The sequence below is a fragment of the Petaurus breviceps genome, unplaced genomic scaffold, assembly GCF_028583685.1.
Source record: "Petaurus breviceps papuanus isolate PSGF00001 unplaced genomic scaffold, PetGlider_PUasm1.0 90849, whole genome shotgun sequence".
Classification (NCBI taxonomy): domain Eukaryota; kingdom Metazoa; phylum Chordata; class Mammalia; order Diprotodontia; family Petauridae; genus Petaurus; species Petaurus breviceps.
This window is the reverse complement of record NW_027187361.1, coordinates 24,497,871-24,515,715: the sequence shown is the minus strand read 5'-3', so window position 1 is coordinate 24,515,715 and position 17,845 is coordinate 24,497,871. Positions and strand designations below refer to the sequence as shown.

Below are 17,845 nucleotides of genomic sequence, written 5' to 3'. Positions count from 1 at the left end.
GCACAGACAGATGTTTTATTCACTCCTTATGATTTGTTATTTATTTTGCTTTCTGTTTTTATCTTATAGTTTTTTTTAAGAGATGGATAATGAAAACTTTTTCTGGTAACACTTCATGTTATGGTATTTAAGGAAAGGGAAGCGTTTGTTTTCTTTCACGGTACTGAAACCATAATGACTGAAATCTTACTGGCACAATTCTGACTCAGAATTTTTTCATCCCACTTTGTAAATTCTCTTTTTAAATCATCATAGTTAAAAGTGAAATAAGTTGTGTTTTTGCCTGTGTTGCTCATTACCTCCTCAAGTCATGGTAAGACTTTACAAGTCACTCAGAAAACAAAGGAAGAAGTGCAGCATGACGAAAGGGAATGAGGATAAAACATCTCTCAGATTTTATGAAATGCTTTTTTTTGCCAAGTATTGGATTGTAACTTTCTCCTTCTTCAATTTTAGCATTAAAGCTGGCCGTCTCCTGTCATACATTCCATATCAACTCTACACCAAGCAGTCCAGTGTTCAGAAAAGTCTCAACTTTAATCCCATAGGCAAGCCTGAGGATCCCATGCCAGGTCCAAGCAATATAGCGATAGAGCTCAACAACAGGGTGTAAGTATTCCTAGGCTGGTGACACTGCCCAGAGCTGGTGGTCAGCCAGCAGTAGCGCATGACTTTACTTCCTGGAGCATGCTGCAGGCATAGTGCTGACTGTCCGGAAGTAATCAAACGAAAACATATGGGAATCTTGATACTTTTATGAGTTAGCAGTTTTAAAGCGTTGTGGTGAAAGACTGATATTAAGTGTGGCATGGCCAAATTTTTTTTGTTTATGTTATACTTTCATAATGAAAGCTTTCTTAAATCAGTTTTGAAAGGTAAAATTTAATTATTATATAGATTTAAGTTCTGCATAGAAATTTGGTAAATACTAACTAAGGAAAAAAAGACATTCACAATTTTAAAAGTATACATTGTTGGTCTTGGTCTTTCGCTTTAACTTATAATTATACAGTAATCTTGGGTAAATTGGTTATTGCATTTAATTGGTTTGCTGCTTCAACTTGTATCAGGTGGCTAATTATTATGAATCTCTTTTCACTCATATTAGGTTAAATTGCTTTCTTTGGGATGCTGGATATATTTTTCTTAAAGACCAGGAATCTAATTAAACATGGAAAATCTAATAACATTGCTTCACTCTGTAATATTTTTTTGTTGTTACAATTTGTTCTTTGATATTCTGACTTTTCCTCATTTTAAGGGGTAATAGAATTAATGAGTTTTATCAGTTTGCTTTGTAGATTTTCTAGCAACATTTTAAAAAACATAAGCTATCAAAATACAATAATTAGTATGATTAAAACCAACATTTCTTTTCACTGTACCCAAAAAGCTAAAAAGTGGAACAAATTTTAATCAATTAGAATTGATCTTAAATATAGGTCATCTGTAAATAGAAATCTTAACTATATTTTGTGAAATTGTGGAAATTTAAGAAAAGTTGCCCAAATGGTAATTAAATTCTTATTATACTTGCATCACTTTCCAATTTTAAAAAAGTTTTCAGGAAAAGTACCATGAAAGCAACCATTTTCCTAGCCACTTTCTAGCTCTGTGACTTTAGGCTATCATTTAACCCTTTTGGCCCTCTGCTTCTGAATCAGTAAAATGAGAGAGTTGAACTAGGTCATTAATAAGATCCTTTTGAGCTCTTGCATTCTGTGAGGTTCTGTGCATCTTTGAGAGTCTGAAAACCACACCCTGCCAATGTATCATAAGCAGGCTCAGCATGGTTGAGTGACAGTACCAGGAACACAATTCCACATCTTTCCCTTAGTCCCTTTACAGAAGGGGGGGGGTGTGGTGTGGTGTGTGATATTGAGAAATTAATACTAAATTATATTATAGGGTATGTTACACCATATCCCAAGACCCATAATTTGGAATATTGTTCAGTAATGACAAAACTTCCTAATATTTCTTCATTTAAACCAGGACCATAGGTTTAGAGCTAGAGAGAATTGTAGGGATTATCAAATCCAGCCCCCTCATTTGATGGACACATGAGTAAATTGAGGTTCAGAGAAGGGAAGTGACCTAGTCAAGGCCACACAAGTGACCAGCAGTGTTGAAATTGTGCCCAGGGCCTCTGCTACCAAAGCCAGCACTCCTCTTCCTCCAGACTGCCTCTTTTCAAGGAAAAGTATTTATAAACTGGTTAAGGAAGAGATAAGAGATGTACATGGAGAGATAAAATGCAGATTAGATTATAGGTCCGTGAGGGATATGTAGAGTGTTATGTGATTAAATGAGTAATCAGTGGAGAATTCAGCAAAAACCTCACAGAAAAGATGACATCTGGCCTAAATACTGAAAAGATAAGTACAAGTCAGTCCAAAGACATGAGGAGGAAGGGCCCTTGAAGTTTATGAATTCTGTCTTCTCCCCTCACACCTTCAGCACCCTGCTGATTTGTCTTCTGCCTCCAACCTTTTCTCCAGGTACCTTGTCACCTCACCATTACTCTCCCTATTCAAGAAGTTCCACTGCCTCCATCCATATTGATATATTCCTTTGACATTTGAAGCTCTTTGCAGTCTGGTACCAAACCCATTTTTCTAGTCTCACTTCCTATTATTTCCTCTCCCTCAATGCAGTCTAGTTGAACTAGCCTACTTGCTGTTTAATTTAGATGAAATTGCAATTCCTTTTGCATGTTTAGAATGAATGTTTTTCCCCCTTATCTCTTGCCTCATAAAATCTCCAGCTATTTTCCAACTGGCTTTCATTAGAGTAGATTTCCTTGAAAGCTATGTTAATGACATAAAATTTCTTTGTTTATCTGTTGCTTATTCCTTGCAAAAAATTACTTTCAGTTTATCAGAAAGAATAAAATAGCTTGTTTGTTTTTTAAAAAAGTCATATTTTTATTATCCTTTAAGGTGTACAAAGGCTTAAATCATTTGAGATTGGTCATGTTGTCATTATTATCCCCATTTTACAGGTAGGGAAACTGAGGCTCGGAGAAGCTAAGTGATTTGTCTAGGGTCACTCCATGACTAGTGCTCAAGAAGGTGCACTGCTTTGTATCAATAAGGAAAAAGAATGGAATCCTTTTTGAGTAATCTTCACATTCAATGGTATTTTCTGTTTCCATTTTAGAAATCAGATAATCAAGAAGTATGAGACAGAAAACGAGATCAAAGTCAATGGAATGAACAGTTGGAATGAAGAAGAGACAAGCGATGATTTCACGCTTATGGAGCTGGAGCAGATGTTTCCGGGGAAGAAACACAATGGGATTCAGCATCCCCGGGACAGCGCTGCCGTTCTCAACGGGCGGGCTCTCGGCTCTAACGGTGCCTTAAAGACTAAGGATTGCTTGGTGCCCTCGGGCAGCACTGTTGCAGACAGGCTTCTGTCTGAGGAGAAGACTGAGAAAGGCATCACTGACCTCAGAGACTGCACAGTGCAGCAGCAGGCGCATCAGAGCAACAGACACAGAGACGTTTTGTGGGATCCACACAGGACTATGAGCAATTCGTTCTCATCGTCATCTTTGCACAGTCACTCTAAAATAAATGGTGCTCACCACTCCACTGTTCAGGGGCCTTCAAGCACAAAAAGCACTTCGTCAGCACCTGCTGTTACCAAGGCAGCTTCCTCAGCGCCGGCTAAACCTTCGGACTGCAGTTTTATTTCAGACTTTTATTCTCATTCAAGACTGCACCACATATCAATGTGGAAATGTGAATTGACTGAGTTTGTTAACACCTTACAGAGACAAAGTAGTGGTGTCTTTCCAGGAAGGGAAAAATTAAAAAAAATGAAAGCCAGCAGATCTGCTCTTATAATAAGTGATGCAGGTAGATACTTGGTGAAAACATCTTTTTTCTTAAAGGTTTGGTCATTTGTTGTCATATTGAATTTGTGGTATCATACCTGATTAAGGGTAAACGTTACAGGATCATTAGATTACATGATTCAGAGTAGAAATGATTAAGAATACTTTTTTTTAAAAGTCTTATCAATTGTTAAAATAGGCTTTTTAAATTTAATGTAATTTAAAACAAATCCAAAAATTTCCTGGTAATTTTAGCATATCTAAGGGGTTGAATTCTGAGAAGTCACTTCATGTATAAATTTGTTGAATGAATTTTAGGTCCTGGTCTACATAAAATATGGCATGTATACACTAAGTTGTGTGAGAATGAATTTAATTCTATATAAAAATATATAAATTCCTAGGCCTCAAAGTTAGAATCTGAATGAATTTATAGAAACTTGGTAGAAAATTAGTTTGACATAGCAGCTTTTTAGAAGGTACTTAGTAGACTTTGGAGAATTAACATTTTGGGGGCGGCTAGGTGGCTCAGTGAGAGCTACAGCCCTGGAGTCAGGAGGACCTTGACAGGGAGACACTTGACACACTTAGTAGCCATGTGACTTTGGGCAAGTCACTTAACCCCAATTGCCTTCCAAAAAAAAAAAAGAGAGAATTAACTTTTTTGGGGGGTTATAAATGGAATAGGTAAATTCCTTATTCTCATTTTACTTTTTCCTTAATATTTGTATTCCATAGATGGAAACAACCCCTGCTATTAACTCCAAATTGCAAAACGTAACAAGATAAATAAAGACAAAGGGTTTTGGAAAAATTCATCCTATCTTGTGTCCTAATTGGTTTCAGTTAACTGAGCTGCTTTTAATTTCTTTTTCTAATCCTTTTCCTCTGCCTTTTTCTCCCATACTCTACTTAAACCACATGATTTTGTTATTTGTGAAATACATCAGAATAATAGAATTATGATAGATTCTCACTTTGCCTTGGTCTTTTTATCTGTCACTTAAATTTGAAAGTTTAAGGGGGATTTTATAATTTAGTTCTATGATTGAAAAAACACAAGAAATTGGCACTCTTGTACTTTGTATGGATAGGTTTTATGGGTTGCCATGGTTAGAAAATTCATCCCCCTGTGGCCATCCGTGGATGAGCCTCCTTTCTATTTACCAAGGCGCTTTGCCCTTAGGTGGTCTCTTTTATGTGAAGGCTTTTTAGCTTGATAGAATCTGTGTTTTGTTCTGCAACTCCCCACAAATAGTCAGAAAGTCAAAGTTCACCTCTATGCTTTGAGTAGGACCTAATAATGTTTGTACTTCATACACTGAAGTATTATTTTTTTGCCTTTTGTTTTTGGAGGGGGGTAAGTTAGGGTAGTTGGGTTTAAGTGACTGGCCCAAGGTCACATGGCTAGTAAGTGTTAAGTGTCTGAGGCTGGATTTGAACCCAGGTCCTCCTGACTCCAGGGCTGGTGCTCTATTTAGCCACCCCAGAAATATTTTATAGTGCAAATCATGCAATGGCATGTATCGTGAACTTGCAATTTTAAATCTTTTTTTAAAACAAACAATCTACTTATGAATGTTTACTATGTAGGTATCCCTTGTAATAGTGACCTAATAGAGAGAATTTCACTATTGTGAACTTTAAGTAGTTTCTCACTTTAGATAGATATGTCATCGTGCTCGGTAGCCATAAAAAAACACAGCCTTTAAAACACTATGGGGGGCGGCCAGGTGGCGCCGTGAGTAAAGCCCTGGCCCCGGAGTCAGGAGGACCCGAGTTCGGTTCCAGCCTCAGACACTCAACACCCACACACCCACACAAAAACTAGCTGTGTAACCTTGGGCAAGTTACTTAACCCCAGTTGCCCTCCAAAAAAGGCAAAAAAACCTCTATGAGAAATAATTCTAAACTGTAGTCTGTGGTTGATGTTTAAAAAATTTTGTTTTGCTTTCAATAATTCAGGTTGCTTGAAGAAACTAAATATGATTTCTTATTCCCAAGAGTCCACTCGGTGAAGTTTTATTTGTATTTATTTTCTTTGTTTTTACCCTATTGTATTTCCATTTAGAAGGGTATCAGAAAGCTAGAAAAATTAGCTTTGGCAAATCAGAAGCTGCAGTTAAATGGAGCTGAGACAGGTGGAAGGAACTGAAGCACCCCCCCCCCCATGTGCTCCCCCCCATTTTGGAGTTTTGCTTGAAGTTGTTGGGTTTTGTTGCCCTTTTTTTAAGCACTACATATCTGCAGTACATAAGGAAGTTAATGGGGGAAAATAATAGTCCTTACTGAATTTATGCAGACATTTTAGAAGTATATTCAAGTTGTGAAAGATACATTTGTAGTATTAGAGAAGTTTTCGAAAAATGTCATACGCATGGAAACATAGCCTTGTGAATAGTTGAAAAATTTTCAAAATAAATGAGGTTTTTATTGCATTAATAGCTGACAGGTTTTTTAAAATTAAGATTTTATTATATAAATTAAGAAAATACAAAATTTTGAAATTGTACTAAAAATAATTTTTTTTTCTCATGTTGGCATCTAACCTATTTTTTTAACTAAGACAGAGTTTGGAGTAATTTCTTTGGAATAAGGAATTCTTGGATGAACAAACTCTACTAAAGTAGGTTGTCACCTTCTCTGCAACTTATGATCTTAAATAGAATTGCCTGAGATTTAGTGACTTCCCCAGGGTCATATAGCCAGTATGCGTCAGAAGCCTTGAAGTTGGCCCTTCCTTCTTCTGGGGCTGGTACTCTTATCTACTATGCCTCTGCTGGTTCCTTATTTTTGATGAATAAAAAGTGTAGTTGAGACTTTAATTTTTGATGCCATAGAATTTTTACCTGTGAGTCTTGAACCTCATTGAAATTTTAGATCTCTTTTATTCAGTAGATATATTTTTTTGAAGCTTAAAATTAGATTTCAGCGTTTTTTCTTTCATTACAGGCAATATGTCTGTATTGAATCCATCCAGACATCAGAGCTGTATAATGCATGTTGATATGGATTGCTTCTTTGTGTCAGTGGGTATCCGAAATAGACCAGATCTCAAAGGTAAGTGTTGATGGTTCATTAATATTAAAAGTGCTTGAAGAGTGAGACAGTTGCTAATTGTAGTTTTCCTCTGACTTCCTTCTGCCAGTATCTTACCTCCTAACTTCAGTGTTCTTTGTGTTTCCTTTGTGTTGTGCAGTAGAACAGGAGATTGGTCAAATACCATGTAAACCTTTCCTCTGTTACAGAAAAGGAGATGATGGAAAATGGTGGATCTTACTCGTTAGATCTCTTAGCCAGGGTTTAAGGCAGAATGAGACCTGCTTCTGCACTTGTACGTGTTTGATGTTAATTACTACGTTATAGATAATTTACTCATGGGAAGAGTTCATGTAAGGGAGTGCAGCCTGTATTCAAGATGAGTACCGTATTGGATTCATGCACTATCATTGAAACCGAGAAAATGATATTCAGAGTATAATCGAATTAGGCTCTCAAATAGTGAAATGAAATGATTAATTTATGGGTCAGATTTTGTTATAACAATTTAATGAGCAATCTAACTTTCACAGAATTTTGTAGTAGCTAAGAGGCTTTTTGCAGCCTTTGTTTTACAGGATTTGACTTTAGTATACTTTGAAATTTTAGGTTTTTCTCTTTTGAAAAAAATTAACAAGCATTTATGTCCTCTTTCTTCCCTCTCCCCCTCCCCAAATAAAAAAAAAAATCAAAACTCTTATTAACAAATGCATAGTTAAGGAAAACAAATGTCCATATTGGCCACGTCCAAAAAATGTGCCTCAGTGTGTATATTTAGTTATCACCTCTCTGTCAAGGAAGGCAGGTAGCCATCTTCATTATCAGCCCTCTGATATCAGGCTTCATAAAATTTAAGTCTTTGAAAATTGTTTTTACAGTGTCAATACAGTATAAATTATTTTCCTGGTTTTGCTCATTTTACTCTATTTCAGGTCATATAGTTCTTTCCAGGTTTCTCTGAAACCATTCCCTTCATTAGCATAGAAGTATTATGTTGCATTCATAATATGTTTAGACTTTTTTGTGTGTGTGGAAATTTGGAGTTCTTAATTTCAACTCTGAACCTTAGAACCGTTTGGGAAGAATTAACATTTAGCTTTTTGTTCTGGTAGAATCATAGTGTGTATTGCTAGAATTAGATATTTTGTGTTTGCCAATAGTTCCTATTATTTGTATTGGTCTCGTTCATCACGGGCAGTACCCATTTTAATGCTACAGAGGAAATCTGAAATGTTAAAGAGCTGAAGTTGACTCATAAGTAAAGTTTTGGTGTGCTTTGTCATATAAAATATTTAGTGAATGTTCCACACTGCTGTTTAAAAATATTGTGATTATCTTTCTTTTCAGCACTTAAAAGACAAAATGTTACATAAAAATAATTTTGTAACTAGAGTAAAACATAATGATTTCCATATATTGGTTATATGGGGAATCAAAACAAGATCCCTGTCTATATAGTAATTTATCAGAAGGTCTTTTTCAGATGTTACCCTTTTCTTGAGATTCATTCCTTTTTTCATATCAGGCTCTATTACGTACGGAATTTTAATTTCTATAAATAATTCTTGTTAAATCTTGGTTTTGCCAGTGACTTGCTGTTTTCTACATACTATGGAATTCAGACTTATTGGGAGTAGTTATTTCATTCTTTGTATTTGTACAGTGTAACAGTATCTAGCACGCAGTAGTCAGTATTTGTTGATTGAACAATTTGAAGATATACGAAATTTAAGTGTGCTATTTTTAAACACTTCTGTTTATTTTTACTTCAGCATATTTTAAAATTTAAAGAAAAATCTGCATAATTTATGAATAATTAAATCTTTTTTTGTCTCCAGGAAAGCCTGTCGCTGTTACAAGTAACAGAGGTACAGGAAGGGCTCCCTTACGCCCTGGAGCTAACCCCCAGCTGGAATGGCAGTATTACCAGAATAAAATACTGAAAGGCAAAGCAGGTACAGACTAATAAGCCTCCTTTGAAGTTACTGTGCTGCTGCTGAAGAACTGTGTTTTGGGTTGTTTTGGTTGAAATGTAAGATCAGAGTTAAAGACAATTACCTTTTGTATTCAGATGATTTTTTTTAAATAAGGTTTGACATTTCAGAACAAATCAGTATCTTACTTAAAAGTAAGTGAGTAGCCTGTGTATAATATTTATCAGAGGTAATAGTATATTAACTTATGAATTTTAATTTCTTTGGAAAGTGAAAAATATTTTAAAAGATGGAATTAGTTTGCTTTAACAGCATGAAAAATATTTAGTTTTGCAAAAATGACTGTTTTTTTTAAAAAGTTTGTAACATAAGTTGTTTGATTCATTATATCACAGAAAAGATAGAAAAATAGTTTGAAGTTACTAAAAGTATTTGTCAAAGACATGAAAGGGTAGTTTAAAGTGTTAATTTTTTTTTTTTAGAGTTGGTCTTACACTTGGCCAGGGGTATCAATTTTCCCCCCATGCAAGTAAAAGTACTAGCATCATGGATTGGGGACCATCACAAATGTCATTTTTGAAATTATTTCCTGACAAATGTGTATAATATTTTCCTGTTGTAGGATGGAAACGTAATATAACTAAGTGGCAGTGTTAAGTGCTTTGTGATTTTTTTAGTTGTAGATATTAATGCACTAGATATTTTTTAAAAGGCATTCTTTTTATTTTTTTCTTTATAAGTGAAGTTTCTTTCAAAGAGCTAATTTATAAACACATTTAGCAATAAGTATAGGCTTTTCACCTGGCATATGGAAAATCTCTTGTATTCTCTTTTGGCTTTGTGTGCCTTTCTGATTAGTAATATAGTGTGTTTAGAAATTAGATTAATTATCAGCTTAAATTCCTATAAAGGAAAATAGGTTATATACTTTTTTCTTAGTTTTCTGGCCTCATTGCTTTTTAGGAGTAAAAATTTGAATTCATTTTGAAAACTAAGCAGATAATCTCAAGTTGACAAATGGGAAAATTGTTGGATAGCTGGAGTAGCTGTATGCCCTGGCAGCAGCCTTTTTTGTCAATGGCGGAGTCACCTTTGGACGTTCCATAAAATATTAGGGAATGTATTCATGTATTTTCTATGTCTGCAGAGTGTTTAAAATCGACCTTTATATTTAGGAGTGCAACATCTTGTCAGGCAAAATAATTCTAGGAACGTTTCTGGATTTGTTCTGAATAGGTTGTTGTGCTGTGACATTTACCTATTTGGATTGTTTCTGAATTGTTGGTACTGTGATTGTGGAATTTTTCTCTAGTGGTGTAGTTGTTTGGCATGAGAGGAGGAAGCTTTTTTTGTTTCTCTTTGGTATTTTGTAGGAGGGGAGAGAGGTATTTTAGAAACCTGGAAAAGTGGTCAGAAGTAAATGTAGTTTAAAGGGAAAGTGAATGTTGAAGTAGGATCTCTTCTATTACTTGTGTATGAGATTACCACTAGTGGTGATCACTGCTGGCCCAAGCTCACCTTTCTTATTTCAGGATGTCTGTGTCTAGAGCTTTATGATCGGTGTATACATCCTCAAGGAGAAGCCAAGAGCTGGCTCTCTCTTTTCTTTCCTTCCTCAGCATACAGCTTAACTACACAGAGTTTTCTGAAAAGTCAGTGGTTTTCTGGCTATCTTTATTAAGGTAGCTGAAGGTTTGTTTTCACACTTTAGAGAACTTTTAAATTCACTTCCCCTTCCTCCCCTTAAAATCCATAGAATCCAAAGAAAGTTACATATACTTATCATCTGAAAGTTAGCATATAGATTGTTCCTTAACAGGGAAGAGAGATTGTAATTCAGTATTTATTCATTACTTGTTAAAGATAGAATTTTTTTAGACAGCCCTGTCACTAAAAACCTGAATATGAACTCCCATGTATGCTGTAACTGGATAGTCTTCATTTTAAGGCATAGCAATCGTAACAAATTCACTTTCTGTGTGTTGCTACACACAGAATGAATAGGCTATTCCTTACTGCAAGGGTCTATTAGAAATAAATCGAAGCATAGAACACTCACTTCATTTGTCCAGTGCCTCATAGTCCTCTCTCCAGTTTTCTGATCTTTTGCCTGAAGCTTATTTTTAAATATAATGTCATCAGATTTTAAAAAGTACTTTTAGAAAAATAGTTTTAGAATTAAATGACTCCAACTGTCTACAAACTTTTTAAAAAATCCTATTTCCACCTTTTGGCCTATTTGCTGGTCACAGTATTAGGGAAGATAGCATCTTGGATTCTTTGTATAAAAACTTCCAACTTCTTACGGGTCACGTTGAAACCCTTTGTCTGACTGTTACTAGCGATTTCCATCTGTGCCTTCGCTTTGAAAAAGCAGCTTCCTGAACGATGTGCAGAAGGACCGCTTTCCTTCCCGTTGATGGCCTTGATGTTCTGAATCAGTTGGAAGTTCATGGTTGGGGCCTCACCTGTCCCAGGATGCCCAAGATGCAGATGTTCCCCACCCCCTCCGCATCTTCAGTTTTCATTCTAAAGACCAACAGTTTTTAAACATCGATTTATTCTCAGCGATTTCTTTTTCACAGACTTGGGTCCTGGCCTCTGATTTCTCCAACCGTCCCTCCACATTCACCATGTGCCCGTCTAGTTTGTCAAGTTTTGATGAGCAGTTCTCTACCTTGCCCTCCAGTGAGGACAGTGTGTCCCTGCATTGCCCTGAATTTCACATGAAGCACCTCTGTCAGCTCATGGAGGGATCCACTCTGCTGCGATGTGGAAAAGGTCAGCGAGCCCAGTGAAGACAAACAAGATGGCCCTGCATCTCAGGCCAGGGCGTGGGGATGCATGGACCAAAGAAATTGTTCTTCTCAGTCTTTACTTTGGGCATGATTTTTCTCTAATTTGAAATTTCAAGTGTCTTTGGGTACTTAGTGAGGCTTCCAAATATAAAAATGATTTTTAAAAAGCAAGCAGATTTTTAGGTACATGAACTAGTGAGAGCACTTTTGGAAAGCAGCTGATGACCCAGTTAGTCTCCATTCAACATGTTACAACGTTTTTTGGCTATGTGGTTCCCTTCTGTTGACCTGATAGTTTTGTATTTTTATAAAATTTCAGCTTAGAATCATAGAATATTAGGACTATCCTTTAGTTTTAAGATCCTTCAGAAACTTTGATCATTTTTCCCTGTAAGAGATTGCCATGTAAAGGGTAACATTGGAAGAGTATAGCCTACGTTAGTGTAGTTTACATGAAATCATAGCTTTGTTCCTTCTTAAACAGGTTCAAGTTCCATCGAGATTTGGAAATGGAAAGTTTGATTGGAGTTTTTCTTTGTATGTGTGTGTGTCCTTGTGTGTGTTTGTATTTAGTAAATACTTGAAATTGGTTTAGTGAGTTGTGGAGAGAGTAGTCACTGTCATCTGAGTAGTTGTTGAGTGTCACTAAGCCATGTATTTTGTCAGGTTTTTTAGGGCTGGCTAGTTTTTCATGTAACATAAAATGTGTGAATTAAACAGCAAAAATAGTTCATTTGTAAGTGGTAGTGATCTCAAAATAGGATTTGAGGAATTAGCAGATGTGATGTCTTTAGGTCTTGTTTTACCATCTAATGTTATATTTGTTTATAATAGCATAGATGTGGTGCAGAGTGTGTTTTGTAGAATGTGCAATGTGTTTTTTTATAGCAGGCCCTTCTTGAAGTCTAATAATAGCATCCGGGGAGACCTATAACTGAAGCTGTTTTCTCTACTGTCTATTTCTGAATTACTAGTGAAGCCAAAGGTTGTAAAGGCAGTAAAGTGGCAAGCAGCCAGGAGGCTCTGGAGTTTCTCCTTCCATGTAGTTGTGTGTATGTGTGTATGTGTTTGTGTGTGTGTGTTCCTTTTTTTGTTTTGCTCCTGCTATTTAGTGAATGCTGTATTTGGCTTTTAGATCAAGGGGTAATTGGTGAATCTGTAGGCCCATTAGCCAAAATCCACCAGTGTGTCCTCTGAATACCTAGTATTCTTTGACTGTTGAATGTTGTTAATTGAACATGAATGGTTAAGTCTGCCAGATATACTGGAAAAGAAGAGTGTTATTTTAGCGGATATTTTATTGTTATATTTAAGCTAGGGTATGTTCGGGGTGGAGGGCGGGACTAAAAAATCTGAAAATTTTTAGCAAGTAGTATATCAAAAGGGTAATATTCATTCATTGTGTAGCTATTTTACTTTAGTTTCTAGGAAACATACTTTAGGAAGTTTATCATTTCCATGGATTAATAAGACTTGATGTCCTTTGCAGGAAAACTCCTTTTTTAGAGAAAGAACTATGTATGGGTGGTTTCACCTCCTGGTCTCTGGCCACATGTGCTGATCTCCAGAGATTGTGCTAATGAAGGAATATTTATTGTGTAAAAAGCCTCCGTGGCTCACGAAGGTCTCTCTGGGTACTTTTCCTTTTATAGCGATGACCGATTTTCACTTAATTGTAGGTTAAGATAGATAAGTAATAATGAAGCACTGTATTTTTCCTTACTTATAGTGATGTGGCTCCAATGGTTGGAGTTGCAGTTTCATGTGTTATATTGTTGAATGAAAGAAATGGAAAACATCTTTTTGAACTAAAATTAAACTTTTCTGACATATGATTATAACAATCTGTTATTTTCAAAGCAGATAGAGTTCCTGATGTACCAGATTCAGCACTCCTGGAGAATCAGGACTCGGCACAGACAAATGGGATTGACTCTGTTTTGTCCAAGGCTGAAATTGCATCTTGTAGTTATGAAGCCAGGTACGTGGAAGTGTGGGGTGTGCTATAGACTGTATGGAAACGTGGCTTTATGAGGATGAGCACATGTCCAGTAGTGTGTTCCTTCTGATGCATCCTGACTTTGGGACCTCAGCATCTCCCTTCACCCCTCAGTGACTGGGGCAGCTTTCTAAGATGAGAACATTTTGGAGAAAGATTGCTCTGTCTTGGTGGACATTTCTCACTGGGGATTTCTACATTGTTGAAGTCGCAGATCCATCTTCCCTTCCCTCCTCCCTCTGGCCAAAAAAGTATATTCAGCCATGATAGTTAGTCTGTATGTTCTTAAAGTTGTATTTAAGCAAATTGTCACAGGCACGTCTGGAAAGAGAGCATGTTCCCTTGTCTTTGTCTGAGTCTACCTCTGCCCACTGGAAACATGGAAGTAGAGAATAGTAGAGTTATAATAGTAAACCTAGGGTTGTTTGAAGGATAGATGAGATACTATTTGTAAAGTGCTGTTTAAATGTTAGCCATTGTCCGAGAATTGGATAGTCTTAGAAAGAAGTGGGGTTTTCCTTGTGGACAAAAATTAGATACGGTGTAATGAAGACCCGAATTCACATGATGCCCCTCACCTTTTTACCTATGGATCTTTGGACGAGTCACAGGACCTCAGCTCTAGTCAGAAAACTTGGGTTCAGAGCTCATCTAGATTCAGACTCTTATGATCCTTCGAGAACTTCACTTTCATCATCTATAAAATGAGGAAAATAAAACCAGCACAGACTTGCAGCATTGTTCTGTGAAAAGAGTGCTGTGTTTGTAGTAAAAAATCGTGCTGTGTTATCTGTGCCACACTGTCAAATACTTGAGAAACCATGAAATGGTCCTGGATTCAACAAAGCTATGCTAGCTGTGGGCAAGCTCTGCCAGGTTACCCCATAATGGTAAGGCTTTGCATGTGGTCCTGGCAACTGACTGTATGTATCCTTTCTGACCCATCCTAATTAAGTAGAGAGGCTCATCACTAGTAGACTGGTTACTTGGTGGTGAATTCTTTGTCCACAGCAGCTATTGATGCAAAGAATAGAACAAAATGGCACTGTCCTACGTAGCTACCCTTTCACTTCTGTAGTGATAAAGCTAGAACATACTGAGAATCACATAGGTTTTAAATATAAAGTCAGTTCATTGTACTCTAAATGCAAGTTGTCAGTGACAAGCAATTCTAAAAACTTGTAGAGCAACCGAATTGTATCAGTCTTGACATCCTTACTATAAATGAAAACAGAAGACAAAAGGAATTTGGAGCTAAATGGAAAGGTAGTCCACAGGTTCTCTTTGCTTAGTCAAGGAAAGAAGTGGGTAGAGTTGTTTTATTATGCAACAAGAAATATCTCATGGGTCTTTAGTCTTTGTATTATAGTGGTCATGATAAATATTTGAAAAAAGTTCATCATGAGGAAAATTGCAGCTCATATACCAACTTAGTAAGACACCCACAAATTTAAATCAGTGCATACTTTAATTATTGATGTCTATTGCAGTGGTTCTCAAAATTTTTAGTCTCATGCTCCTGAAAATCTCCAAAGCTCCATCTATCAATATTTAATGTATTAGAACTTAAAATATTTTAGTATTATTATGAACCTAGTTTTTACCTCGCAGACCTGCTTACTTATCCCCAGAGGTCCCGTGACCATACTTTTAAGAATTGCTAATGTAATATAAGTAAAGGTGGGCATTCTAAAGATTATGAAATTTATATTGGAAAATGATCAGGAATTAGAAAAGAGAAGGACCAAGAACGTATGGTATGCACACAATCCTAATCCTTGTCTTAGTTGTAATCACAGCTGGGTGGCACAGTAAACTGAGTGCACAGCATGAAGTTAAGAAGACTCATCTTCTGAGTTCAAATCTAGCCTCAGTGTCTTACTAACTATGTGACCCTAAACAAGCTACTTCGACCGCTTTGCCTCTGTTTCTTCATTTGTAAAATGAGCTGGCGAAGTAAGTGGAAAACCACTCCAATATCTTTTCCCAAAAAAACCCAAATGGGATCATGAAGAGTTAGATACGACTGGACAACATCACAGTATTTATGATTATGGATGGCAGACACTGGACTTGGGAAGCACCTAATAAAATCATGAAAAGAGAAAAAAAATTGACCATAATCTAACTAATTAGAAGTAAGTGGTTACCAGTTTGAGGTATTTATTAATCAGTTGTCTGAATATAGACCAACATGTAGAGAAATTCAGACTCACTAGCAGACTAGAAGAATAAAAATGACAAGCGAGTTCTATCATTGAGCTAAGTCCAAACTGGACTTTTCAAACAAGCCATTGAACTGAGAAATGGGGACTGTATACAAATAACAAGAAGAATATCAACGTCTCCTAAGCAAAATTAGCTGATGCGAATCGATTGCCGCAATAAGGAGACCAAAAGGTCCTAGAAACGTAGTCCGCCTACTCATGTTGGACAGAGATGACAGCTAAGGGCAACACTTTATAGCATAAATTATAACACACCTTCATCTGTAAATGGAGAACAGTGTTCAGCATGAGGAGTATTGTCTCAAACACAGTCAATGGAGTTGAATACCAGTCTATTAAAAAGCTTGGAAACAGACCATAAGATCATAGCTTTAGAGGTAAAAAGGCCCCTAGAGCCCATAGAGGAGATTATAGACCCCTCTCCTTTTACTGAAGGGAAAACTGAGGCTTAAAGAGAATAAATGACTTGTCCAGAGTCTAGTGAAGCCAAATTTTGCTAAGGGCATTTGGAGTGAAAAGGGATTTAGAAGAACTTTGGGAAAAAAAGATAAAAGTAATTGAACAAATTCTGTAAAGATAATTCCAATAAGTGTATTTCTCTACCAGTGAATGTAGAGCCATCACATTAGAACTAATAATGTTAAAAACCTCACATGTGCTTCATGAGGAGGTAAAAATGACGCCAAGTACAGCAAGGTGGAAAGAACAGCTGAGCTAGACAGCACACACAGAAGAGACTAGTGTTAGCAGCAGCATGATTGTGAGGGCCCTGATAAGTTGATTCTCGAGATAACAGAAAAAGAAGATAAGAAAATACTTAAAATCACAGACCTATTATTGCAGATAAAAGATGATCTCCAAAATGTGCATCTCTACAAAATCTCAGATTGTTGTATGCACATATTGGGAGCTTCCTTTATGAAGAAAGGAACAGGCTGACGTTTTACAAAGCAAGATTGTATATAGCAAATGACTATACAGTGAAAAAATTGATAGGATCAGGAAATACAAAATGTCACTGTAGTTAATGTCCATGATTTTAAAAACATTCGACGTAGTCATGTAAAATTATGCCATAAAGGCCTTTCATTAAGATGTTTCCAATGAGTATTTTTTGCTTTTTTTGAGGGGGGAAGATAGGGCAATTGGGGTCAAATGACTTGCCCAAGGTCACCAGCTAGTTTTGTGTTAAGTGTCTGAGGCTGGATTTGAACTCAGGTCCTCCTGACTCCAGGGCCGGTGCTTTATTCACTGCACCACCTAGCCTACCCAAGTATTTTAAAAAATCAAACAAGATTCCTCGTAAGGTGTAACATCAGATATAATCTTGCTTGCATACTTAGGGTTATTTATATCTAATGAGACATGAAGTGCTAAGGTGAATGCTCACCAAATTTTTGCAGATGATTTTATGCTCATTGAATAAAGCCCGAAACACATAAAGAAAACTCCCTTCCTGAGTTTGTAATCATTCAGATAGCGTGACCGCACAGGAAAAACCCAAGTGGATGATGGAGGATACTGTTGGTTCAGGCTGATCCTGCAGAGATGTGTGTGTGTGTGTGTGTGTGTGTGTGTGTGTGTGTGTGTGTGTGTGCGTGTGTGTGTGCATGTGTGTGTGTTTGAGCTAGACCCTGTGAAGTGAACTGGACACATAAATTGAATAGGAACAGAAGGAAGTCTGGATTACCTTTAGAAGTTGTATGGCGTTCTTGATGAGTCCAGTTTCTGCCTGAAACCTGTTGTAGTTCAGTCATTTCAGTTGTGTCCAGTTCATTGTGACCTGTTTGGAGTTTTCTTGGCAGAGATGCTGGAGTGACCATTTCCTTCTCCAGCTGATTTTACAGATGAGGAAACTGTGGCAAACTGGTTCAGGTGACTTGCTCAGGGTCACAAAGCTAGTAAGCATCTGAGGTCAGATTTGAATTTAGGAAGGTGTCTTCCTGACTTCAGTCCCGGCATTCTATACACTACACCACCTGGCTGCCCAAAGGTTAGGGTAA

The 17,845-nt window shown here is 36.7% G+C and overlaps 1 protein-coding gene across 4 annotated transcripts in view; it reads left to right on the top strand.

Moving 5' to 3' along the window:
• The window catches only part of REV1 (REV1 DNA directed polymerase), a 110,965-nt gene that overhangs the window by 51,429 nt on the left and 41,691 nt on the right, over nucleotides 1-17,845 (top strand). Inside the window, exons 5-9 of one of the 4 annotated variants that reach the window (XM_069073003.1) lie at nucleotides 457-609; nucleotides 3,163-3,866; nucleotides 6,797-6,904; nucleotides 8,722-8,838; nucleotides 13,479-13,596. In XM_069073003.1, coding sequence (XP_068929104.1) covers nucleotides 457-609; nucleotides 3,163-3,866; nucleotides 6,797-6,904; nucleotides 8,722-8,838; nucleotides 13,479-13,596 — 1,200 coding nt within the window. Of the gene's footprint in view, nucleotides 1-456; nucleotides 610-3,162; nucleotides 3,867-6,796; nucleotides 6,905-8,721; nucleotides 8,839-11,402; nucleotides 11,599-13,475; nucleotides 13,597-17,845 lie in introns of those variants that run through there. The other 3 variants (XM_069073002.1, XM_069073005.1, XM_069073004.1) reach the window with 3 other exon arrangements.